At 35.9% G+C, this 26,938-nt stretch overlaps 1 protein-coding gene across 2 annotated transcripts in view; it reads right to left on the reverse strand.

Moving 5' to 3' along the window:
• The window catches only part of LOC142357385 (short transient receptor potential channel 5-like), a 72,329-nt gene that overhangs the window by 32,623 nt on the left and 12,768 nt on the right, over positions 1-26,938 (reverse strand). For both annotated transcript variants that reach the window (XM_075409112.1, XM_075409061.1), the window contains exons 3-14: positions 18,968-19,094; positions 16,438-16,580; positions 15,443-15,561; positions 14,446-14,631; positions 13,503-13,725; positions 10,394-10,542; positions 9,673-9,841; positions 7,358-7,749; positions 6,523-6,819; positions 5,604-5,795; positions 3,027-3,142; positions 2,408-2,555 (exon numbers count right to left, since the gene is read on the reverse strand). In XM_075409112.1, coding sequence (XP_075265227.1) covers positions 2,408-2,555; positions 3,027-3,142; positions 5,604-5,795; positions 6,523-6,819; positions 7,358-7,749; positions 9,673-9,841; positions 10,394-10,542; positions 13,503-13,725; positions 14,446-14,631; positions 15,443-15,561; positions 16,438-16,580; positions 18,968-19,094 — 2,261 coding nt within the window. The remainder of the gene's footprint in view (positions 1-2,407; positions 2,556-3,026; positions 3,143-5,603; positions 5,796-6,522; positions 6,820-7,357; positions 7,750-9,672; positions 9,842-10,393; positions 10,543-13,502; positions 13,726-14,445; positions 14,632-15,442; positions 15,562-16,437; positions 16,581-18,967; positions 19,095-26,938) is intronic.

A 26,938-nucleotide genomic window follows, 5' to 3' on the forward strand; every position in this document is an offset into this window, starting at 1 on the left:
TGAATTCCGAATATATTCCTGAAAATTTTCTGTAGAATATTTCTTTTTGAAGAAAATCCTTTTGATCGGCATTTGTTTCACGATCATTTTTTCACCTTATATAGCAACTGTTCCGTAATGATCACTATTGAAGATGCTCACTGTAATAAAACATTTTTTGAAGTCTTCTGCGATGATATAATCAATCAATGCAGTCTTGTTGATACTCTGTCTTGTCCCAATCTTTGTGTTACATGACACCAACCCGTACGGAATAAATAGCGTTTCTAATTTTTGTTTTTCGTTATTCCGAAAAAAGTCAATATTGTAACCGCCCATCAAAACTATTCGTTTGTTCTCAGCTGCAGCAGAGTCAATTCCCAGAGCCAGTTCTGACAGAAACATTTCGAAAAGTGTTTGGTCGAACAATACGAAATATTTAACAAGTACTTTTTAATGAAATAACATCCCAGACGCTTTAAACGGGATTCGGAGGTTTTGGTATGATCTCTACGTTCTTTAGGTTTGAATGATCTAGGTATATAGAGCAGCAGACAACCTCCACTTGTTTTGCTTTGTGATGAAAGATTCCTATTTTTTCTGAAATATTGGAAATTTTCACTGCGTACTTCCCAGAAACAGATATCCTCATTCTTTTAGAGCCATGTTTCTGGAAAGCCAAAAATTGTGTTTTTCCCGTATCATCCATTAATTGCTTTAAGGTGGAGTTCTGACCCACAATACTTCTACAATTGAGCGAGAAAATCTTTACATTATCCTTAAAAGACGCGCCTACTGTTTTAATGCATTCAGCATACTTCAGAACTGGCCCTGGGTTTTGTTCCACATCTCCACATTGAATCATGATAGAAGCCTTAATTATTAAGAGAAAACAAATATTTAATACACGGAAAAAACAAATTGAAATAAAAATATAAGGCGTTCCCGATTTTTATTGTATAACACGAAAAGTGGCACCTCCTGACAATTCTCATAACCCAATTCAATTGCAGATACAGTTCGCGAAGATAAAATAAGTACAATAATGAGACTAAATCTCCATTTACATGAAGTTCCTTCCCTGAACATTGATATAAAACTTGAAATTTAAAACAAGTAATACATCATCTCATGTTACTATTCGAATTATTAAAAATGATTATTTTCTGTGGTGTAGTATTACGTTTGGTTGAATGGTTTGCGTTGAAAAGGTTGAATTTTATTTCTATTATGATGGTTGAAACTGCGAGTGTATTGAGTATTTGCAATTATATTGTCTGATGTGAGAAGAAAGTGTCCTAAAACTGCATTCCTTATAAAAGGTACTCCCTGCTGGTAATTAAAATGTAAACCATTGTAAAACAGATAGTTGTAGTGGGGTAGTTTCTTCACCATTTGTTGAATGGGTAACAATTTCAAATTCATACTATTAGCAGAGTTAGCAAAATTTTCAAGATTTTTTTTGAGAGCAGATATTCGTTCACTAGCAATAGAGTTATGATTTGATGACCTGATTGGTGGGATTTCCATTAGCACTAGAGATTTGGGTTTAAATTTGTTAGACACTACTTCAACTAATTCTATGTATTCATTGAAAAGGTCGTTCACCTCACGAAGTTTTTGTTTTAAAATCGAATTGGTTCCATCTTGCAAAATAACAGTTTTAAATTCTTTCTCGGAATATTTTTCAAGAACAACGATCTTTTCTTTTGTTGCTGAACCTCTGTATGCTTGAATGCAGATGTCTTGCGGTATTGAATTATCATTGACCAAATTCTTAACCAAACTACTTCCAAGTAATAAATTCTCCGTGTTTTCTGGAAAATTGAAAGTTGGAAACGTTCTCACCTTGTATTCGTTATTTAAATTATGTGGTACTTCCTGATCTTTTTTGTATGTTGCCTGATCACCATCCTGTCTCCTTTTTTGATGTAAGTGCTGCATTGTATAACATAATTTTTTATAAGGTCATCTTTTTCTTCAACTTTTTCGAAACGGTTAACATAGTTTGATAAAGTTCGCATTTAGAGAGTTTCTCGAAGGATTGGAAGGATAGCATTGCGGTAGTAATGTACAATCTGTTTATTTACAGATGGAACAATATTAACAATAAGGGTATAATTCGTAAAAGCAAGCGAAATAATGTATCTATTCTAAGCAAAAATCATTTGATAAAGAGTACGAAATTTAAAACATGGAGGTTAAAAGAGCCATTCGAGCGAGTTAAAACGTAGAAGCAACTGTTGTTGGAAATAAAACTTAAGATAAAGATAAACTTAAGATAAAGATAATAAAAAATAAATAAAAAAAATTATTTAAGATTTTTGTTGCGGTGAAAAATAACTCATGTATTCAAAAGTTACTCGACATGAATTGGTTTCAGGACTGTTTAGAACTGAATCTGTTATGGTTCTGTTGTAAGTTTTACCTTGAGCAGTGGCAATCTGCTGATTGCATTGCGAAGGTGTTTAGCATTGCCCCCTCCTGCGCCCGGTTTGTTGTACACTGACCTCAATGAACCCTGTGGGTTGACCTCGTCCAGTCTTTTCAGATTGATCAGCTCCACGACCTCGTATCTGTTAAACACAACTCCATCTAGAGCAAGCTCCCCCCCCCCCTATAATCAATTTAAGTTGGACCACTTCGTCTGTTGCACCCAATCAGTTACACAAAATGTATCTTAACATGTTAGAAGGTTGAGAGAGAACAAACTAATGTAAATTGCGCAAAAGATATAGCTTGACATAGCTTGACAAGAAGCTCTACTTGTTCAACGTATACTTGGTTAGAGAAATGAAGCCTTGAGGAACAAGAAAGCACGTGAGAACGGGTTATAAGAGATGCCCAAGTTCGAGGGCTTCAGACCAGTTGGTATAATTGGGTAGCACACTAGGCTTGCAAGTAAGAGATGCTGGTTCGAATCCAGTACTGGTCCATTTTCAAAGTAGTTGCACCTGCTTAGACCCCCTAACATAATACTTGTCTGCGGGCTTAGATTGTTAAATTTAACAAGTTGAGGTTGATCTAATTCTTATGAGTCTTGTTACCTGAATGCCGAAATGTCCTGTTTGATCTCGTTGAGATCGTCATCTGTGATTGGAGCAATGTCCTGAGTCTTTTTCTTATTCGCAATGTACAGTTGGGACAGGTTTGTAATGACCGCCTAAAATCAACTGGTGTGAGGAATTAAGAGCTACAACCAGAAATCTAGAAGCATGTTAAATCGTTCGATATATTAAAAAAATGAAGAAACGTTTAAACGTATTAGATCTCCGCATTGCTTTTATAAACGAAGATCTTGCCAAGAGAATGAAAAAAAATTAACCAATACATGGCAATTTATAGCAAGTAAACACTGGTGAATAACTATAGCACACTACAAATCAAAATCTAATGAGAAATCATTAGATTAACCAACAATATTGGTACCGACAGCCGGAACTCTAGGCATGTCGCTTCTCTGAGTATTACTGAAATCATACGGTTGTTCCGTTTACTTCCGTTTACTCTGTCACATGTTACAGAATTGCGTACATATTACGCAAATTCAAATTTAGTAAAAATTGTAAAAAATGTTTAAAAAAAAGTGCGATATAAAATTTTAAATTCCAATAGACTGACGCCGAAAAGGCCGGCAAAGAAATAAAAATGACGACTATATAACAAGATCATCGTCAATGAAAAGGCCAATGCGTGGCCATAACCCTTGCACTCTTTTTCAAAGTTAGAGACCTCAACCATTCCCAACTTTTTCTTAGTAATACATTATTTGGGAGTTGAAGACCAATCTTTTTCCTGTAGGTTTCATTGTTTTTGCCGCATCAAATATAAATGAAGACTTTTCTCCGCAATTGGCCAGAAAATTATACCTTCGTTGCATGACTTGCTTGAGGGAAATTTTTCAATTTTTCGCAAGATCAGATAACTAAGTTGGTTTATGTAACAATAAGACGGTCATTCTTGAGGATTATGTTTAAACACTTTCAGTTTTATTAGATATCATTTGATGACAATTTATTTAGCACGAACAAAAGCTTGAATGGCGTCAAATTTCTGTTTTTATGTTAATAAATAATTGTCTTTTTGTCTAGTTTGTTGGTCCTGTTTCAAGGAATTAGTAAAATTTAGATTTAATTGGCCTGAGTTAAAAGCGACACAGATACACAGACAGGAAGAAATAGAGAGGGGAGGGGTAGGGGAATGAGAGAGTAGTTTTTTAATTTAAATAAGTGAAGAGCGATGAATGTAAGCTGGTATTCGATGTTGCCATTTTGAGTAGCAGTCGGTAACAATTTACGCGCAGGTCTGTAGAACCAGTGACTTACTCATGCTAAGTTAAATTGCGCTTGCCCGGGTCAACGATCATACAACTTTCTTTGATTTTGTACTAGGTCATATATGATTTGTATGAATTCTTGGTGGTCCTGTTGCTAGTTCCTTTGTAAATTTGAACATGAAAGCAAACTGGCTACCACTTAACATGGCATAAATAATAACCATGGTTATTATTTATGCCATGTTAAGTGGTAGCCAGTTTGCTTTCATGTTCAAATTTACAACAGGTACTTCTTATGCGCTCCCAATTTAAGAAAACTGCAAAAAGTCGGCTTTTCTGAAGGTGGACGTGAATGTAACAAGAGTCATGATGACAAAAAACGTGATGATATTTTAATTTTGCTGTACTGATTTTAATTTTGCTGTACTGATTTTAATTTTGATGTACTGATTTTATTTTTGCTGTACTGTTCAGAATTATTTGCAGACAGTCAAATTTTTGTAATAAACTTCCTATGACCTCTAAAGCTCCTCAAATTGTTTTCAATCAATTTTTAGCATCAAATTGGAGCTAGAAATTTTTACAGAAGTAACGGTCTCCCAAAATTCTTTGCAGGATTTTGAGTGACTACTGAAAGTTTTTATGGATTTCACTCGTGGATTTCACCTCTCCAAAAAGCGTTAGTATGTTCCAGACCTACTTGCTATAACATTAAACCTGGATTCAAATTTTTGCCCGCAATTTTTTTTAATTATCTTGCAAAAATATGGAACGATTTGAATTTTCTCATCACCATGACGGACAAGTATGAGTCCGCAGAACATGGATCACGTTTAAGACGGTGTCCTGATAAAACATAAAAATTCAGCAAGGGACAGTCCGAACTGACCAAAATCGATTCGTTGGGCAACTCTTGTTTTTGGGCTCTTATTGTTCTTGTGTGAGACCCAAGTCCGTGTGATCCAGGACCTTATTGGTTGTCGGACCTCATCATGAGCGTTTCTTGATTGCGGCAGTACAAATTTACGGCTTAGTTTCAGAAATCGCATCTCAATATAAAATTCATTTTTAATTTAGACTTTCATTAACTGATTCCGGTTTTGAAATAGGTTCCCGTTAAATGACCTTGACAAAAGTAATAAGACGGTTTTAAAATCTAGAAGTGCCTTGTTTTAAACAAAGTAGTTAAGAGTTTGTAACGAAAAATCGATCAAATTTTTTTTCACTGAGGGCGGGCAGTTTTAGGACAAATTTCTCAGCTCCGATCCAAATTTTTTAGACTTAGGGCGGGCAGTTTTAGGACTAATTTCTCAGCTCCGACTCTAATTCTCTCCGACTCTAATCCTACCTGATATTTCCTCTCATTTTCTCTCATCACTCTATTCAGCTTCATCGTGGTCTCCCTGGACTCCAACTCCTGCAACTCCTTGATGGCCTGCTTCCTGATCCAACCCACGAACATGATCACGTGCTTGACAGTGGGCAACATGAAGAAGGGCGCAGGCAGGGTCCCACTCCTCTGGAAGTAACTGATCCACAACTATAAACATAATAACCGACTAAAACTCGGACCTGATTGGGGTTCGAACTCGCTATCTCTAGGTTAGCAGTCAGACATCCTGAACATTAGGTTACGGTCCCCTTGTTACGTACCGCTAACAAACATAAACGGACTAATGTCGAAAGAATTGCTCTCGAACGACAGGCGGGTGGAAAACATTTGATCCCACCGGGATTCGAACCACTGACTTCACGATCCATTCAAGATCATTTACTTCAAGAATGTTCTAGAGGAAAAGCGCAAAATGGTCAAGCAAAAAATTTGCATTAAAAAAAGATCATCACGTTTATAATAATTGCTATGAACTTCGTTCAAGAGCAATTAATCAAATTTTAGTTTGAAAACATCTTTTTGATCCTATACATCACATCCGACATTTTATACAGACATTCAAATATGGTGTTTAAGCAAAGACTCTTGTCGCGGATCGAATTTTTTTCTAAGTTTAAAATTGACAACTTCTGGAGTACGTTTGGCAAGCTGTATAAGTCAAATTTTTTCTTTGTGAGGTGCAACTCCCCCCCCCCCCCCCCCCAGCTTAGTGAGCATAAATTTTTTATGACCCCCAGACGCACGTGATATTATCTTACATGGTAACGTGTTATATAACAACACATAATTTGTAACTGGGGGTCATAAAAAACACTGGGGGGACCGAAACAGAATAGATCCAAAAAATTTATCTAGGCTCTAATAATTAGTTGACCTTTGCCCGGGCAAATTTCCATTCTACATCTGCATTCTGCACAATAGTGTCATAGCTCAGATTCATCATGGCAATCAGCATGTTGAGCAGGATGACAATTGAGAATATGTGGTACACTACAAACACCACAATTGCCACTGATCGGGTGAAACCGTGCTCTTCGTTCACTGTCGGTGCAGAGAGGTCCACGATGCCCATGTTAGTCCAAAACAGGGTTATCATTGAGAACACCATGTTCATGAACTGGCTGTTCTGGATCTTGCAGACCACACCCTCACAGTTGAACGTTTTCAGACGCTGAAAAGGATCCAGCAAACATAGTTTTGGTTTCCTAATTATTTCAAACAAACATACTTTTAGTTTCCTAAAATTGAATCGAAACAGCCAATTTTTGACGAGACTCCACGCAACATTGAGACTGCGACGTGTTTGTTTTCTTTTGCTGTTTGGGACCAGAACAAATACAGCTGTACTGCAACAATAAACAAAAACTTAAACTTGCTGGAATTATCAATCTTTGCCATTATTGCCTGATGATAACTTTAGCATCCGACAGCCGCTACTTTGTTCAAGGGCACTATCTTTTAAAATGTCTCTGGCCGAGGGTCCACCAGATATGAAAACACTAATAAAGTCGAGGTGAGGGGAGTGAGGGTGATTACCCTACCTCAATTACCTGGTCAAACCCACTAATCAAGTCGACCAAAAGTCATTTCTCTTTTCAAATTCGAACCATAAGTGTCATAAGGGTCAAATAATAGGTATTTTCCCCACCCACAACCGGAAAACCGGTCGACAACGGTCTTCTCAACGAGGGGTGCCATCGGAGACTTACCGCTCCATCGGCGCCGTACTCCAGGTAGAGAAGTTGATTCAACCCACTCGCGAACGACAGCAGAACCAGGAAGAAAATGAACATGAACTTCACAACGTCAATCATCATTCTACCCAGTGTAATCTGCAGGGGTCCCAGCTCCGAGTTAGAAATGAACAACGTCAGCAACTTCAGAATACTGACGACATTCGCTGTGGCAAAGCAACTCTCTGAGATCAGCATCGGATCCGAGGAGCTCATCTGGCCTCGGTTGGTGACTGGAGGCTCCACAGGTGGCATGAGCCAGACGACAGTCCGGAGAGAGATAGCAGCCAAGTAGGCAGACACCTGGCAGAAGTCCACTATGTTCCACAGGTTCTTAGTGTACTTCTTGAACCCACTATCCATTATCTCTAAATTCACCCAAACAGTTGCTTTATTTCCTGTAAACGGCCCGTAACCGTTTACCCCCCCCCCCCCCCCCGATCCTTCCCCTTGTTATTTAGTTCAAATTTATTGAGTTCATATTCATAATCGCTGTAAAAGTCATACCACTAACTTTGATTTTTCATGACTTTCAATGCCATTTCACTCATTATCATACATGAGTTTCATCGTGCCTTACTTAGCTTTGATCATAAATGCGGGTAGAAACCACACCTTTGTAAGCTATTATTTAACAATCATACAAGCTTATAGAAGAACACACAGCAAAATAAATTCTTGAAAATCAGTCGTTGTCTCTGAAAGCAGATCAGACTAAAGAAAAGATAACATTTGTTGTAAGTTTTTCCGCAACGAAAACTGAAAGTAAAAAAACTCTTCAATTCTTCTAGAAAACTGGTTGGTGTCATGTCTTTTTTTTCAAAACTAAATAGTGGAAAATTTACTAGCAACCAATTTATTGTACTTCCCATTAGTAGTTCAAACATGTTTTTGCAATTTAATTTGATCCGAAAGTAACTATGTTTACTTTGTTCAAGCCTATGGAATTTTTAAAAATAAAATGTTGATTTCAGATTTTGAAAATGCACCCTTTCAAAATAGAGCCGGCAGATTGCCGGAAAATAGCCGCATTATATCTTCTTGACACTGGTTGGAATTCGAAATTCAAAGAATAAAGATAGATAAATTGACCACTTGTTTTTTTTAGTAATCTAAGAGTTAGATACGGAGTGTAATTGTTATATGTAAATTAAAGTAAACCTTTAAAAATAGAGCTCTGTTAAAATTGGATCTTTAGTAAGAAAAATTTAAAAAATCTAATGCTCAAGAATTAGGTCACCTAAGTTTGTGACAATATTTAGATGCACTGTACTGATATTCTATTAGTAAATATTTGTCATTAAGTGGGCACATAAGTCATTTTAGTGAGATAAGCTCAAAACTTATTACACAATTGACCTAAGAGATTACGCAAAAGCGTTACAAATGACGTCACGCACACAAATTTATTCAACTACACAACAGAGAAGTCAGTAAAAATTAGGAATTCAAACGGTTGGAAAAATCTTGGCTGGAGGTGATGAATTAAACTACGATGAGATCAATTATAGCGTGGCTACTATTGCTTTCCGGCTATTAATGATTATTGCATGCGAGGAATGGCTGCAATTTCCTGGAAATCTTGCCAAGATCTTGTTTCTTGATAGCCATGCAAAGATCATACAAGTTCGTACATATCTTGATGTTTTCTTGACATGTAACATGACAAGATTTTGGCAGGATTTATCATGTTTTATCATGTTTCTTATCATTGCTATCAAGGTTCGTTTCACTGGGTCGCGACTAAGCTGATATTAGGCTATCTTAAATGAAGGCCAAACATTATTCTGGTTAAGTATAGCACAGAAAGGGGCTATTCTCAACTTAGTACCTGTGGGGAATTGTTGAACAGATCTCAGATATTTAAGGCACAATAGTATTGGAGCTGATCAGAAGACGTGTATGCGTCTTGCGCCAAAAGGTATGGCTTGTTAGACTAAATTTGTTATAGACAAAAACTGTTAGACTAAATATGGAACCATATATGTTCTTTTATTTGTATGGTCTTGAAAAAAAGTCCTGCAGATAATAAATTGTTGATTTTTGGAGAAAATTTTTCTCTTGCCAAACGTTAAAAAACTGCATTTTTCAGCATTCTGTCCAATTGGTCAATAATAATCTTCTCGCTTTTCAGTTTTTTTCTCTTGCAAAGATGAAGAAATATACTTTCATCTTTTTGGTAAGTTTACTCTGTATATCTTCATCTGTACCAATAATCTCAGCGCTAATGCGCGCTTGCTCAGGAAATAAAACTAATTTTGATTCTGTGATTACTGAGTGACAGGGTTTACCTTGTGTCTCTGCGACGAGAAATGCGACCACGTATCCCACGATGAGTAGTTCGATGACATTTGGGTTCCTGTCCCTGTCGTAACTGTCTCCCTTCATGTCTGGGTACAACACAGTCGACAGGAAAATGAGGATGATGAAGCCAAAGTACGATGCACAGTGGTTCACGTACTAAATCAAAGCAGTGGTCTTCCCAATTACCCCCCCCCCCCTCCCCCCCCCCCATCCCTTACCGCATATATCCCATTTTAGGGGCTATAATTTCGTGGGCGAAAGACTCCAAAACAGTTTAAACATTTGTGAATATAGTTCCTTCGCGTCTTTATGGAACTACCATGAATGGCAAAGTTTTATTTTCTAGGCTTCGAATGAGCAGCTTTGAGTTTATTCTCATTACAACGTCGTACCCTCTCCTCTTATGACCTTTAATTAATATCGCTCCGATTCATTTCAAACCCACACAGAAATAAATTAATTCTGCTGCTTCTCTGAGGAGGTGGGGGGGGGGGCTTGGTCAAAATAATGTACATTTAACATGTTAATTCAAAATGCTCCCACACCTGCCATTATTACTCAACTCGGACTCTCAGCGCTAGAAATTGTATAGTCCTGGAGCATTATCAATCAAAAATGAAAATTAAGAGAATCTTCAGACAATTATTCAATTTTTCGCTTACTTTATTTTAAGAATGCAGTTCTGAGAAAGAGAAATTTATGTAGAACCTTGATGAATGGGTTTTTAAGAATGCGCAGCTCCTCCACAAAGGGTCCCACAACAATGTACACCAGAGAAGTAATTGGGAACATGATCGCGAGGGCAAGCACGAAGAACACTTTGTAGAACGCACTGCCTTGACGCCATCCAGGAATGTCTGCAACAGTCGAGCATTTTTCATTCGCAGAAAAACTTTTTTCGAGTCAAAATTTTTTCATGTTTTTCTTGTACTTTACTTCTGAACATCATTTATGAGTGTATATAATTCTTGGAGTTGCTGATGAATTCTTAATGGCTGTTTGATTATTTTTTAAAATCCAATAAGACATTTTTTTCAGTTTCGACATGCCTCATTCGACATGCTTTTTTATGACTATATAAATTTTTTAAACATGATATGTCGAAAATCCCATGACCAATAATGCAATGAATTATAAAATTCCAATTTTTGTCGAACTTAAATTCCATTTATGTTCAAGACGTTCTTTACTAGACCTGAATTTGCGGCTGAACTAATTTGTTTTTGTTCAATCCTTCTTGAATTGTTTTTTTTTTCAATGTTTTTAGGACAAGACTTTTTTTATTGAACCAGTTTTTGCCCACCAATAATTTTAATCAAATACTTCATAGTTACCAAGATAGTCAGAAAAATTAATTTTGCAGAATAAGTAGTTACTTTGTACAAAGATGAGGAACATTAGTTGCGGTATATATATCAAAATAATCTGAAAAAAATTTTGTTTTTCTGAACACAATGGTATTAAACCTTCCAAAATTTAACGCAATTTACATTAATATTAAAATTACTGTGTTCAGGAGAAATAATGCTTGTTTAATATGAGTATAATAGCTGCTCTTCGGGGGCACAAGAGAGCAGAAGATATTTTATCCTCTCGGGGGCACAAGAGAAAAAGATGCAAAAACTCAATACACTTGTCATTAAGGTTACGATAATGGCGATTTCTTAGCAAATTGCTCAAAAGAACTGATCTTTCATCCAAATTTTTTGGATTTCTAATTAGATTTTTTTAAAATTACAGACTATACTATGAAGATTGTTACATTAGTTAAACTTTATTTACTCCAGGGTCAATTATTTCTCCAAGCTCAATGTGAAGCGCAGGTTGTTTTCAACTGCATTGTATTATGCTTCCGATGCAAGATCCATCAAAAAATCACAACGGCGAAGGTATAATTTTTCTGAATTTCAGTTTTATAGCGTACGATATCAATTTCGGCTCAAAATTTGCACCTTTTTCTGATATTGGTAATAATTTTTACATAGACCATTTATTTTTTCCTCTGAAAGGCATATGATTAATGATTTACAAAGTGTGCCTTCAAGGCTGATTTGATTTTTTAAAAAAACTTATCACAAATAACATAACAAATCTGTCAGTTCGGAACTTTTTTGTAATTTTTGAGTTGAGCAAAAGATAATTTATTTTGCTGAACAAAAAATGCTCAAAATCATGCGATCATTTCATTTTCGGAAAACACTGTGCAACAGTTAGTTTTAATCAGTTTCTAATGATTGTTGAAATCTTCTATTCAAAAAAGATGAACTTTATTTAGAAAACAGCTTTATAGCTCAGCTTGTTCCCCATAGTATGTGTTGGGTGAAGTATGCGCCGAAAGTAATTGCTTTATCGAATGGAAAGTTTGTAGGCAATCAATAAAAAGGAAGTTGAAAATTCTAACAACTTGTCAGTTTTTTGCACACTTACGGAAAAAGAAGTTGGATTTTTTTGTTTCTATGCAATTTTTTCTCGAATGTAGCCGGTGTATTGTAGTATCGGACTGTAATTTTCTCCAAATGACCGTCAAAGAAAAATTATCTCTAATTTAATTTTTCATTGTTTAAGGTTTTGTTTGATTTAATTTTTAATCTCCAGAAAATGAGGATCTGTTTAAAAAAACAATTACGAAATATAATTCTAACAAGTGAATGCTAGCAAATATCAGAGAGCAATAGTTAGCAAAAATTTTCAAATCAGACCATAAGACATCAAAGTTTACGAATGATGATGAATTATCCACTAGTTTTATAACAGTAAGTATTATAGTAAGTAGTAATAAGTATAAACCGATTTAGAAAGATACAAAACGAGATGATGAAATGAGATGTATTTAAACCTGAATTTTTGATTGTTTCGACCAAAAAATTTGCAGAATTTTAAGATGAAAGAAACTGGTGGCGTTTTTTAATTGATAGATATTATATGAAAGAAACATTTTAGATAGTTTTTGCATTTATTTTTTTGGAAACAGTGATTATCAGTTTTTGATTGATGAGCACTTCCGATCCCATATTTACGCAGACAAGGTATGTTTTTTTCTGCGAAAATAATCATATTTTTAAACTTCATTTTGTTATAGCATTAGCTGCTCTGCCAAGTTTAAATACTGGCACTGATTTCGTGTGATATATAAAAGAGGTAAATAGGTAAATTCCAGATAATGATCGGCTTTGATTTCGTCAGTTATACTTTTTATAGCCTATAAATTTTAAAAAATGGTCTACTGGCAATTGGGTGTTGATATAATTGGAAACACAAATATTTGCTGTAAATACTATGGTAGGAGGACCTAAATGTTGCACATTAGTTTACAGCTCGTCCAGGAATATTCTGGCCATTCAAGTTTTTATATTTTCTATCAATTAAAAATGTGCTAATTTTTGTGTACCGATTAACTTTAAATAGTCCCTTCTGTGGTCAGTTGATTTTCCCTTCAAAAGTTAGCTCGCATTATTTTTTGTTGAGCTAACTGTTACAGTTTACTGTGTTGTTCTCCGAGAGGTGTACTGTAACCTGCTAATTTTTTGCTCAAAAATTGTTTTCAAAAGCTCTTTCCTTTGAGAGAAAATATGTTTTGAGGTACTTTAAAAACCCGACTTGCCAACGACCGTTGAAAATTGTTTGAAAATATGCTACTATTAGGATACTGATTCGCACTGAATAGTCCCTAATTTCCTTTCCCCTTCAAAAAGTGGGTCTGAATCTTTTTCGTTGAACTAACCGTCTGGTTCTCCAAGAGATGTACATTGACCCGCTAAGTTTTGGCGCAAAAAATTGTTTTCAAAAGGAGATACACGTCGGTACTTTTGGTACCCACCTTTATAGAAGAGATGGGATAGAAGTTGTTGACAGGAGGGGTGGGCCACAAACTCCTTCTGCTCCAAATCAATAGCCATTCTTAGTCTGGACAGACTCATCCTCTCTTTCTTCTCATCAGGGTCCATGTCGTTGCCTCCGAACTCAGAGGTGGTGGATTCTGCCTCTAACATCGTCAACACTTCCTCCGGATCTGTTGTCCGGTTCAAAATTATCTTCAGCTCCTGTGCAAGATACACGCAATTAACAATGCAAACATAAATCCAGCTTTAAATCACTCATGGCAAATTTGGTGTGAGGACAAAATACCCACACAAACCTGTAAACTTGATTGCAACAGGTGAAACTTTGCGGTTTTAAAAACAAAAACTTGTGGCTCTTTCCCATTATATTTCTCGCTCCATGACAAATGGGAAATACCCAAATTTGTAATTCAACTTAAACTAAATTTTAGATAATAAACCACGGATCCGCCCAACCCCCAGTATAATGTATCATTTTAAGATCATCAATACCATTAGCTATCAATTGAAATCATTAGATACATTCAATTGTGTCTCCGGAGGAAGCCACCGAGACCTGTCATTACCCAAAAAATGTGATACCACTACAAAAATAACAGCAAACACAGGCAAAAGTCAAAAATTCATTTTTATTATGCAAGAAAAAGTATAATTAGTATCTGAAAAATTAACTTGTACATTTCTCAAAGACATCTGAAGTCAGTCCTTATTGAGATTAGATATGTCGACGAAGAAAGAAAAGGGCAAAATTAAAAAAAAAACGTTAAAAATTCTAATAAAAATTAATTTCAAAATCAATAGAATTATTAGCTCCTAATTGAAGATTGTTTTATACATTATAGATCACGTGCCTTTATACATGGTGATTCATTATTTGATGATATAGCAAATTGAAGAACGCTCAATTGTATACAAGCTGACCTTTGATCCTCTGATCTGGTCGAGTAGATCGACAGCCAGTTTAGTGCACTGTTTGCTGAGAGTGACGTAATCATCTTTGAACTCGACCTCAGTGAAGCTCAGTTTCCTCAACTCGTAGCTCAAAGTGAATGCAGTCCAGATGGGATCATCGCTCGACAGAATGATCAAACTCGGACTGGCCAGAGCCTGAAAAATTTCTCGAATCGTTTCCGTTTGTACCCCCCCCCCCCCCGCTTAGTGGGTACATATTATTTGCACTCCCCAGACGCACGTGCCATGTTTTTACATTATGATTTACTATGTAATGGCACGTGCTCTGTAACTGGGGTGCATAACGTACGGGGGGGGGGGGGTGGGGGCACAAACGGAAAAGATCCAAAAAGTTCAAAAAGAACATTTAAGACTGTGGTTCAAAAACAGAAATGTTTCAGTGTCTCAATCAGTGGCTGAATTAGAAAATTTTCAGATTCTGGTCAGAGTCTGAATCAGAAGATATCAGAGCCAATTATGACATGAACAGAACCGAATCAGTACTGATCAGTTTCTGAAAACTATTAAGACTCAGTACTAAATTACTCTGAGAATAAAATTTGGGAACCTTACAGCTCAGCCTCCATATTTCTTCCTAATTTAAGCCATTCACTTTTAACGATGAATGGCTTAAATTAGACAGAAAGATCGAGGCTGAGCTGTAAACTCTCTGACATCTTTTCAGTTGTTCCAATATGATCAATTTAGCAAGTTTGCAATAGGGGAATTTTTTTTACTTCTTAAAAAAGTTTTGGGTCTTTTCCACTATAGCCCCCCAGCTTAGTGGTCAGATAGCCTATAGCCCCCCAATTATGGTAATTATACCATAATGCGGGAATATAATGTCATGGGGGCTATAATGGGAAAGACCCAAAGTTTTTTTTTACAAATGAACTGAAATGCAAACTTGAATTGCCATCAATTGAAAATTTTTTCCAATAACATTGAACAGAGCTATTGGACTTGCCTTGAAAGCATTGATGCGTGACTGTGAGTGTCGTAGACTGTCGAACTTGGCACTCTCCGTACACTCGTAACAACCACACTTGATCGGATGGGGCTTTGCAATTGTAGCCCCTCTCTGCACTAAAATAGAAAGTCATTAAAAATGGATCTGCAAAGTTTTTTAGGATCTTTTCCGTTTGTGCCCCCCCCCCCCCTCCTCCCAGTACGTTATGCTCCCCCAGTTACAGAGCACGTGCCATCTATGCACCCACTAAGCTGGGGGGGGGGAGCACAAACGGAAAAGATCCGTTTCTTTTTTAAATATTACTGTTAAAATTTCAGCGTTCCGGCATAAGTTAAGCGAAGCAAAAGGACTTGTCATTGATCTGGGGTGATTTTTTGAAGTTTATTTGAATGTAATAGATGTTAGTAGAGGAGACTTCAAACGAGAACGGAGATATTAAACTGTTCCAATCAGTTGAGAAATTTTATTTTGATTGTCGATAAATTATGCTTTGTAATTTATCTGTCTTAATAAACATTGATATATAGGAATGAAATCATTTTTTTTAAAACTTTATGGACTGATTGTATACGTTTCCAGAACTTTTCTCTTTCTCAAGACAATAATTGTGAAAACAGGCCGACATGACTGTTATCTTAGACATGCTCAGGTTGAGGTCCCAGACCGACGCGACCTCTCATCAGGACAATCTTAGAGCCCACTCCTGTGCGTCATGCGTTCCAATTAAATAGTCTAGAAAAAGTCTTCCAGCGAACGAAAATCTGGTAAATGATCTGGAATATCTGGAGGTCACTTTGCACTTTGATTTGATAGGTCTGGTCACGGGGTCACTGTAGCCTGGAACCGTCTGCTCAGAGGTTAATGTGGCTTGGAACGGTCTGATCAGAGGTCACTTTGGTCTGGCACCTCAACTTGGGCGCTGAATAATGAAGTATGACGGGTGGTGTGAGGGGGAGGGGGAGGGGGAGGGGAGGGGGAGGGGGTGTTCTAACAGAGCAGTTTGAGTATCTCGTAGTTGTTGGTATGTGCTCCTAGGATGACAGGAGTGATGTCACTGGTGTAGTTACTCTCCCTTGTTCTCTGTCCCGGCTGAAGTGCCACCATCCCTGCTTCACGCTTACGAATTTTTGGCTGTCTGAAAAAAACTAACCTCATTAAAATATTGATTAGAACTAATACTACAACCAAAACTATGCTCTAACTATCAACGATAACTGTAAAATTTGTTACCACCGGGACAGTTCAGTTTTAGATCAACACAACCCGCATTTTTGAAAGTGGCCAAATTATGCTAAATTTTGTATATTTGAGAAAAAAATTTCATACTGCAGATGATTCACGTTGAGCTGGAAGTTTATGTTGATCTATTTGGTGAACCGGAAACAGTCTGTTTAGAACAGTGGTATAAAAACAAGATGTTTGTCTATTGATTAGGGGTTACAAAAGGCTCGTACTTGGCCGAATTTTGTTCATATTGATTATAAAAGATCAACGATTATCCCAGCTAAACTTTTTGTTGATTGCGCGAATCAGTCGATGTTAATTTTGACTGTTGGAACTTGATCGAACTCGTTTCAAATAGGGAAATGCAGCAATTTGGTAGGAGACGCCCAGATTTTCCATTCACTGTTCCGAAACAAGACCTGTACACTTTTTTTCGTGGTCAATGTTCGAAAAGGCATAAAAATCCAATAATTATTGCGTTTAGTGTAATCAAGTGACAAGTCTCTGCCCTTATTTTTCACGATTCATTTACATTTTTCAACCATAGAATATTATTAAGTAAAACGTGGAACTAAGTTATTTATATCGTGGAAAACGCTTATATTTTATCACGAGTATTCACTGATAAAAATAGCCCATTTCCACAACTTTGAAGATGTAGTTGTACTAAAACTTTATTGCCCAAATTTTCTTGTTTTTACTTGAGACCAAATTCAAAGACTTCATTTTTCTTGTGAACATTGACTTGGATAACCGCTAAACTGCTAATTTAATCTTAATCCGCAAATAGTATTGAGAGAGAATTTTCTGAATTTAATCGCCAATTGGTTTTTCATTCATTTCTGTCTAACCGACAATATCTTAATTATATGGAACGAGTTACTTATGGTCTGTTAAGTAGTGAGTCATTGTATGAAAATTAGTGACAAAACATTGTCCCAAGTTCTCATGATTGCCCAAAAACAGACTATACCAAAATTGAGTACACATATATCCAATTTGGAGCAGATTTGAATAAAATTAGCCTGGTGTAATTTGTTCCCACATACACACACACAATTACTATTCGATTCTGAAAACATGGGCCGTTCAACTGCCAAGCAAAATTTTGTATTTGTTCTTTATTTTTTGGACTTGGGCAACGTAATGTCGATTCGTTTAAATACCAGATAATGATAAAGTTCGTACCGAAAATTCGTAAATTGGAAAAAATACCAAAAATTCGTAATAATTTGATAATTCTAGGCGTCGGAGGTGCTTGTTATATTTTCTGCTGAAATTAAAGAAAATTTTTTGAAATAATAATTGAATTTTTTTTTCGTTTACGTCTTAACTGTTTTACGGCTTAGGTTCTAAAAGTTTTTTTATCTCTGTATGAGTCCTGGAATATGAGTAAAATGAACTTTTTCACCGTTTCAAGATCAATATCAATGCATCAATATCAATATCAATCAATATCAGTCCAACGCAGTCTTTGAAGTCTTTTTGGATGCCTCTTTATATTATTGTTTCAATCCTTTGAAGTTAAGTTACAGTTTTCTAATAGTTGAAGCACGATCATGGTCTTTTCACAGCCAATTGGGTCAATCTATAGATTTATTTATTAGTCCTTTTTACAAATATTTTTTGCAATGTTTTTTTGGTATATATTTAAGCTTTTTATGCTTCTGGATAGTTGTTATCCATAATCAATCTCTTCGACTACTTTTTAAAACGCTTGTATATTGGTAAGAAAAATTAGGAAAGCGCTATGATAAGCTATTTTTTGGTCATATAATATGACTTTTATATAGAAATCTTGTTTTGTTTTTTGGCCTACCAATTCTCGGTAACTATGGCACTAAAATTGTTGAATTGAGGTATTGAGGTTACGTGGAAATTTTGTGAATTTGTGTGTCCGCAAGCACGCGATGATTAATCGATAAAATCCACTAATATAGTTAGTAGTAGTCAATACGTTTGAATATGAATTGGTTTTTCAATATATTTTTAGGGAAACTTGAAAAAGTTGTCTGATCAATTTTAGCTCATCAGACTACAAGTACCCTGTAACCAGCTTGGATCTTTTCCGTTTGTGCCCCCCCCCCCCTCCAGCTTAGTGGGTGCATATTATTTGCACCCTCAGACGCACGTACTATATTATTGCATGATGATTTACTATGTAATAGCGCGTGCTCTGTAACTGGGGGGGCATAACGTACTGGGGGGGGGGGGGGGGCATAACGTACTGGGGGGGGGCATAACGTACTGGGGGGGGGGGCACAAACGGAAACGATCCGCCGACTTTTTCTTTCTCACCTGTAATTGAGGAGTTTCTCCACAGCCAGAGTGACCTCCTCCTCAATGGCGAATAGAAGGGCATCTCCGATCTCCACTTTGTGAGACAACAGCAAGTCAATCAGATCCATGTTTTCGTTCTCAATTGCTAAAAACAGTATTTAGATCTTTTCCGTTTGTGCCCATCCCACCACATGCTTAGTGGGCGCATATTATTTGCAACCCCAAGACGCACGTGCAATATTTTTACATATTGATTTATTATGTAATGACACGTGCTATATAACTGGGGGGCGCCTATCGTACTGGGGGGGGGGGGCACAAACGGAAAAGATCCCATTAATTTTGAAAGATTTCTTTGATCTATTTTTCGTTCCTCCCCCACCCCGTTATTTTTTATGACCCCAGCAGTAAGTTATGAGTCGCTAAGAAAGTACTCCCTTATTTGGGACCTAGAATTTGTTTCCTGAAATTGGCATGTCAGAGTCGGTGGTTCTATTCTGTTAACAATTCCAAATGAGCGGGGAAACATTTCTTACATATTATTGCGGACGTGCTATTGTTGTATATAATCCAATGGGTGATACATTACTTCAGTAACGGCAACAAATGGGGGACACTACATCAGTAAAATCAACAGGTTGTGTGGGTGGGTTGGCTGAGGGTGGGATGTCATGAAAAAAACATAACGCCGCAGAGGCATACCCAAATCTTCACAGGCAAACCTGTGTATCTCTTGTTCGTTTTTCTTCTGTAAATACATTGAAATCGTAACATTTTTGCAAAAAATAGATACTTTAACAAAATCTATCAGAATTGAAGGGAATTGCGCTACCCGTGTTCGCAAAATATCCAAATTTTAACCGCGGAATTGAACTACAAGCTATGTATCCTATTTTTTTGCGCGCAATATAAAACTTTCTTGCCCGATTTAGCTATTGTAGTATTACGAGAGCCGTTACAAATGAACGGATAATTAATCCCGCATTAGAGCGAACGTATTTAGGCGCTAATTAACCATTCTTTCGCCGCGCGCTAAATAAACTAACGCTTGTTAAGACTACCAGTACACAAGTATTTAAACAACTCAGTTCGACTTCTTTAAATAACACAACTTTAGACCTGGATCTCCCCGATTATATCCAGGATAGAAAACGTACATTCTTGAACGTAGGCGGCCTGTAAAACCACAGTTTCTTTTGATTTAAATTACTTCTGCTTTTGACAGTTGCAATTCAGATCTTTTCCACCAAGTTCAATAAAGATGAAGCAGATTGCTTCAGGGGAAAAGACAATAGAGTCTCATAAAAAGCCCCCAAGAAAACCATAATTGTTGCGGTTTTAGAAGAGGGAGAAAGCAGAAAACAGGCGCCTACGAAATCAATAATTTATGCTCTCAGCTTTTTAGAATTTATTATTTTTTGGAGTTTCAATAATTTTTCCATGAGATAAAAAGAGTTAATTCTCTTGCCTTCTCGGCCAATAGGAAAATTAAGAAGCACCTCACTATGAACGTGAGTTTGTGATTCGCTCCCTATCGGCCCAAACGGAGCTGAAGGGGATTTATTGTTTCTCTCAGCGAAGTGGGACGGAATAACATTAGAGAGACAGAAACAACTTCCAGAAGTCAGCAGCAGACAACTGCTCTCATTTTTTCGAGAAAAAACTTAAAATTTTGACAAGAAAACAATCGAACAACATTGTTTAAAAACCTAAACAAATATTTCTAGATTCAACTTTATAAAATTTTTTCCCGTCAAAACTGAAGAACTACCCAACTGAACAATCGCCTTGCAGCTCATCTCGATTTCACCACAACGTAACGGGTAATTAGTAAGCTGTAACTTTATATTTACTCTTTTATAAATTAAACACTTTCAGCCCCCAACTATTTTAAATTGAGACTTATAGCACAGACAGGTCTTAGGCATATATCCTTGCCTTCGATTTGTTAAATCTTTTGTGAAGTTTGACTGGCATACATAAAGAGATCCCGTATTGTGAGATCTGTAGCAGCCCAGCCAAATTTTTTAACTGGTGCGACCAGAGGAAAGAATCACGCCTGAATTTTTATTTTTCTGTCCGATCGGATTAAAATATTAAAATAACCACCACCACAGAAATGACAGCACACTAATAGACAAACAAATAGAGTAATTTATATCAAATTTACGGCCGAAATACAGTAAATTTACATTAAAATAGTAACAGGCAACAGATTCTTTGCTCTTGTAAAATTGTTCTGACCTGGGTGGGGGTAGTTTTTGTCCAGTTCTTAGTTTATTTATAAAACAATTGAAATACTTTCATATTTTATAGTCGAAATTTAACCAAAAATCACCCCTCCCCCCAAAAACCCATTTAGCCTAGTTTTCACCCAATTTTCATCAAATTTATGGCTAATTTTTAGTATTTACACTTTAAACAACCAAAATTCAACCAAATTTTATCCCCCCAAAACACATTTAATTTAATTTAAACCCAATTTTCACCAAATTTATGGTTGAATTTTAGTATTTTCACTCTATATAATCAAAATTTATACAGAATTCATCCCCCCGAAACCTGTTTAATCTATTTCTGACCCGATTTGACCAAATTTATGGTTAAATTTTAGCATCTACATCCCAAATAACCAAAAATTTTCCAAATTTCGCCGCCCCAACACCTAATTATCCTAAACTTTAGCCGATTTTCATCAAATTCAATGTTGAATTTTAGTATTTTCACACTAAATAGCCGAATTTTAACCTAAATTCACCCCCCCAAATCATATTTAGAGTAACATATGTCTAGTTTTTACAAAAATTTTGCCCAAAATATAGCATTTTCAAACAATCTAACGTAAATTTAACCAGAATTCATCCCCCCAATACGTGTTTAATGTAGTTTATATCTAATTTCTACACATTTAAGGACACATTGTTGCATTTTCACATTAACTAACCCAATTTTGGTTAAATATAAGCCTTCCTCAGTTGATTATTCACACTGTTTTTTCCATTTCTTGACCCAGGTGGGGTAATATTAATCAAATTTTAACCAAATAAACATCATTTTGACCTAAATCCTCAAATATTAACCAGAATTTAACAAAATTAGCGTCACTTTTATCATAATTTAAGGAAAACTAATCAGATTTAAGCTGTTAAAACATCTTTTTTAGCCAAGTTTAATCAATCTTACACAAAATTTAGCCAATTTAGCGTCATTTTTACATTATATCATCCCCCCAACATAGATTTGTAGCTTGGAAATAACATAAATTGATGAGAATTTCCCCAGTTTAGCCGGTTTCACACAAACATTTTCACCAATAGAGGTTTTAAACAGTGCATGGACCAAACTGGATTAGTTATTGTAGAACATCTTAATCTAACAGCATTTGAAAACACTAGAAGGGGTAAAATAACACGATTTATTACTGATGGAATTACCTTTGTGGCTATTTTCTACGTGGTTGATAATTCCCCTGCTAATTTTTATATAACTTATGCACCTGAGAACCCTAATTTTCAGAATTTACTAACTTTGTTAAAAATTAAAAACAGTGTGATCGAGATTCCTGCGAATAATTTAGCCAATAATTAATTAAAAGAGCGTAAATTAGCCTTTTTAAACCAATTTGTACACAAATTCATCATAGAAAAGTTGTTGTTTCATGCTAAATTACGGTCATTAACAGGCTCAACCACTTTAGAAACATTATATATACACATTTTTACATAATAATAGCTACTAAGATACTACTACTGATGTACTAAACAACCCGTATTAAACGTTTTATACTGTTTTCTGTGTAATTTCATCCAAAAATACAATAATAAAATAGCAAAAAACAATAGTTCTATGTTATTTATATGTCATATATTAATGTAAATGTTCAGAACTTAAACATAAGTATTAAAGTACAGAACAAAATAGGCAAAGTTTCATATTATTTAACAGATCAGAACAGAAACTTTTTATGCATTTACCATCATCATTTTCCTAACGAAACACAGACCGAAATCTATATTACTTATAAGTGGACAAACCCAAACTTTAATGGACTTTTGGTTGCTCTAAGAAATCAAAACAGTGTGATAGAATTAGCATAAGCGTCATCATCTTGCGTGTGGATGAGCCACCAAAATATAACTTCCCCGTTTGGTTTACAAATTATAAAAATCATTAAACCCAAATACATCAACGTTTCATCCGAGTTTACCAAATAGAGTTAAACTACTCATAAAAACAGAATTAGTCACACAAATTAGATTTTCAAAAATAAACAGATTCCACCAATACTATGTTGAATTTAAACACTCTGAAAATACTTATCCTTGGTTATTAAATTTTACCGTTGAGCAAACTGATATTTACTCTTGGATTGAAATTTTTAGCACTGATAACGGCAAAAACTTTGAAATTAAAATACAATTATTAAATGGTCCTAAACAAAAAAAATTCATAATACAAAACAAACAGTTGAATTTTTTACTTTAGTATTAGTGTTTTTTTTTACTTAATTGTTATAAGAAAAAAATTTTCTACACTAATTACCCAAACTAATAGTAATTTCGTATAAAATATTCTTTTCACATACTAAAATAAAACATAGCAGCCAACGTTGTTGCGTACCTTGACATAGCGTTAGAAATTTACAGGTTTAGATCCATCTGAAGATGCCCAGGAATTCTTCATTTTAATACAAAGAAAAATCCAATTCTCGCTAGGAACCAGAGATCCTGCGGATGCTGATTTGCAAGCAGCATACGACGCTAGACAAAAAGCGTTGTTTGGTTCGGTTTTGCGTGGGCCAGCAGCCCAATGGTTTGAAACCTTAGCTCCAGCATTAGCATGGAACGAAGTTAGGAATTAGTTCATTACTCGTTTCACTGATGCAAAAGATAAGTATAGAAAAAGAATTGAAGTCGAGAGTATTAAAAGGCCACCAGATGAGTTGATAAAAAGCTATACACACCGAGTAACAAAAGCAGTTGAAAAAGGATGGCCAGATCCGATCCAGATTTTAACAACAACCAGCGTAACGCTAAGTGTATGGAGTACTTTGTAAGAGGGTTAACGCCACTTGCACTCAAGCAAAAAGCACATCAGTTGTTAATAGAAACCCCAACTACAACTTGGCAACAATTACAGGATCATGTAGCAACTCAGGACTTAAGTTTTTCTGTTAGCAGTGAGTTCACGGGTAGTGCCTCAAGTAGTATCGACAATAAAGTAGAAATATAAGGGTTAAAGAACCAACTTACAGAAATTGCAAATCCATGAAAGATCATAAAATAAACGCCACATACAACAACGACAATCCAAGATTCAAACAAACCAGACTAGATTCTGCAAGTTTTGCAAACGTTCAGGTCACACAATAGCATTCTGCTTTAAGTACAAGGACTTTAAAAACTAAAATCGAAACCCACCTCAGCAACGAGAAAAGCTCACAGATGATTATAAACGTAGTAGGAGCCATTCACCAGGTCAACAAAATTACGAATCAAACAATTATGGTAATCAAAATACTAGGGACAGACACAGAAATAGTTTTAACCAATATCAATCCAATTATCAAAACAACTCTAGAACAGACTACCGACATCGATCACCGTACCCATCAAACTCTTCAAACAATTACCGATCATCTTCTTACAATAACCGATCACAGGAACGACAAAGTAACTATAAAAACAACTCTTACAGAGATAGCAATAGGCAAAACAGTAGGGATAGACAAAGCAACGCTCCGCCAAGATCAGATAACCGATATCGTGATAGGAGTATAGATCAGGATCGTGATAGGACAACTACTAGACAAAGCAATGCTAATCATTCAAGAGATAGCAGTGATGGACGAAGCCCCCGAGTCCACTTTACCAGCGAAACTCCCGGAGGCTATTACAATGAAGAAAACTACAACGACGAGTATTTAAACTAGACAGGGCTCCGTTCAAAAACACTACTCATAGCAAGGCAAGTTATTCACATATTTAATTAATTTATATCAATCCGCCGGAGACAAAAATAAAAATAACGGTTTAGAAACACAAATCTTATTGGACACATGAGCATCTAGCTCTATAATTAATTACCACACTTACATTGAATTGTGCAAAACCCAACACATTGAGATGAAAGCTTCAAAAATTCACTCTTTAGCGGTTAAGGGTGAGAAACTAAAACTGCTAGGTCAAATAACTTTTAAAACTTCTTTCGACATTGAAGGAAAGTATCAAGTGGAAGTTACCGCATGGGTTTCAGCCAAAGATGGGTGCAAGCCGAACTTGGTGGGAATGGATTTCCTTGAATCCACAGTAAAATCAATTGACATAAGCACTCCAAAAAATGATTTATAAACTTACCCTGAAGTAGCCGTCAAACTATTTAGATACCAAACCAAAAGCTACCCGTATGTTAGTTCCTACAAAATTGTAACTCTTGATCAGCAGCTACCATTAGCACCAAAATCAACTCGCGTAATATCAATTAGACCACCAAACAAATTTTTCAGAAAAGGAACCTCCTTTGTAATTGGAAGTGAACTGCAAGCTCAAGGTATTTATACTTACAATGTTCAATGTTTTAGAAAAGAAAAAGATTTACCAATAATGCTAAACAATCCTCAAAACACCAAGGTTGTCATTCAAAAGGGTCCTATTGGGCACACTTTGGAGGACATTGTTTTTGAAACCAACAAAACCCCTGAAAAACAAAAGAAAACAGAAAAGCGCAAAAGACAGCAAGATTTTACCAACAACTACGAATTGGAAACAGACTTTAGGGACGACCTTAAGGATCTTAAGCCACAATTGGAAACAACTGATGAGAACATCAGACCCGTTGAGCTTCCCAAAGAAAAACTTAACAGATTTGACAAAACCGATCAAACGTTTCTCGAAAAATTTGATTTCAGTCAAGCTGACATCAATGAAGAAAACTTAGACAAATTGTAGAAAACTCTGACTAAAAATAGGGACGTTTATTCTCAACGCAAATACGATGTTGGAAAGATAAAGCAAAGATTTCATGTCAAACTTTTACCAAATTCAACTTTAACAAAACAGAGACTTTCCAAAGTACCATTACATTATCAAGAAAAACTAGAAAACCTTTTAGAACAACTGTGTAAAACAGGTATAATTCGGGAAATGGGTAATGATAAAGAAATGGGTTCAGAATTTATTAATCCAATCGTTATCATACCCAAGGGGAACACAGTAAAAGTGGTTTTAGATGCCCGATATTTGAATTCAATAACAGATCTTGGCCGATATTCATGGCCACTCGAGCCAATCGGAAGCCTATTAACTTAAAGGTAATTTCTTCACAACCAGTGATCTTTGTTCAGCTTATCAACTGGTAAGTTTTGTAATTGGTCCAAATACACATTTGAACGCGGACTTTATGGACGATGTGGTCTACCTAATTTCTTCAGCCCTATAATGACTATTCATTTTGCACCATTAATCAGAAAAAAACAAGCTATAACGTACATTGCTGACACCATCATGCAAGCACAATATAAAACCGAAATGTTTGAAATAATTGACAAGTATCATGAAGGAAATCAGGCTCAAAAGCTCAACCTGAAAAGACTAAATTTTTCCTTAGGAAAGTACAGTTCTTAGGACACGTAGTAGGTAAAGATGGAAAACAAACTGTCAAGAAGCGAGTAGCAGAATTAAAAACACTTAAGTCGCCTGAAAACAAACGTGATGTCATGAGAATTCTAGGTTGTTTATGATTCTACAGCATGTACATCAAAAATTTGCATGTTGACTGCAAACCATTCTATGACCTAACCCGCACAGAAACTAAGTTTGTCTGGACAACGGAACACGAAAAAATTTTTAATGACATTAAAAACAGGATTAGCGAAGATACTATCTAAGCAATACCTGATACTAAACACCCATTCCACGTGCATGTAGACGCTTCTTCTATAGGAGTAGGCTCAATTCTCGTTCAGGAATTTCCAGAAGGGAAACGAATAGT

The sequence above is a fragment of the Convolutriloba macropyga genome, chromosome 1 (genome assembly GCF_964194025.1).
Source record: "Convolutriloba macropyga chromosome 1, txConMacr16.3, whole genome shotgun sequence".
NCBI lineage: Eukaryota > Metazoa > Xenacoelomorpha > Acoela > Convolutidae > Convolutriloba > Convolutriloba macropyga.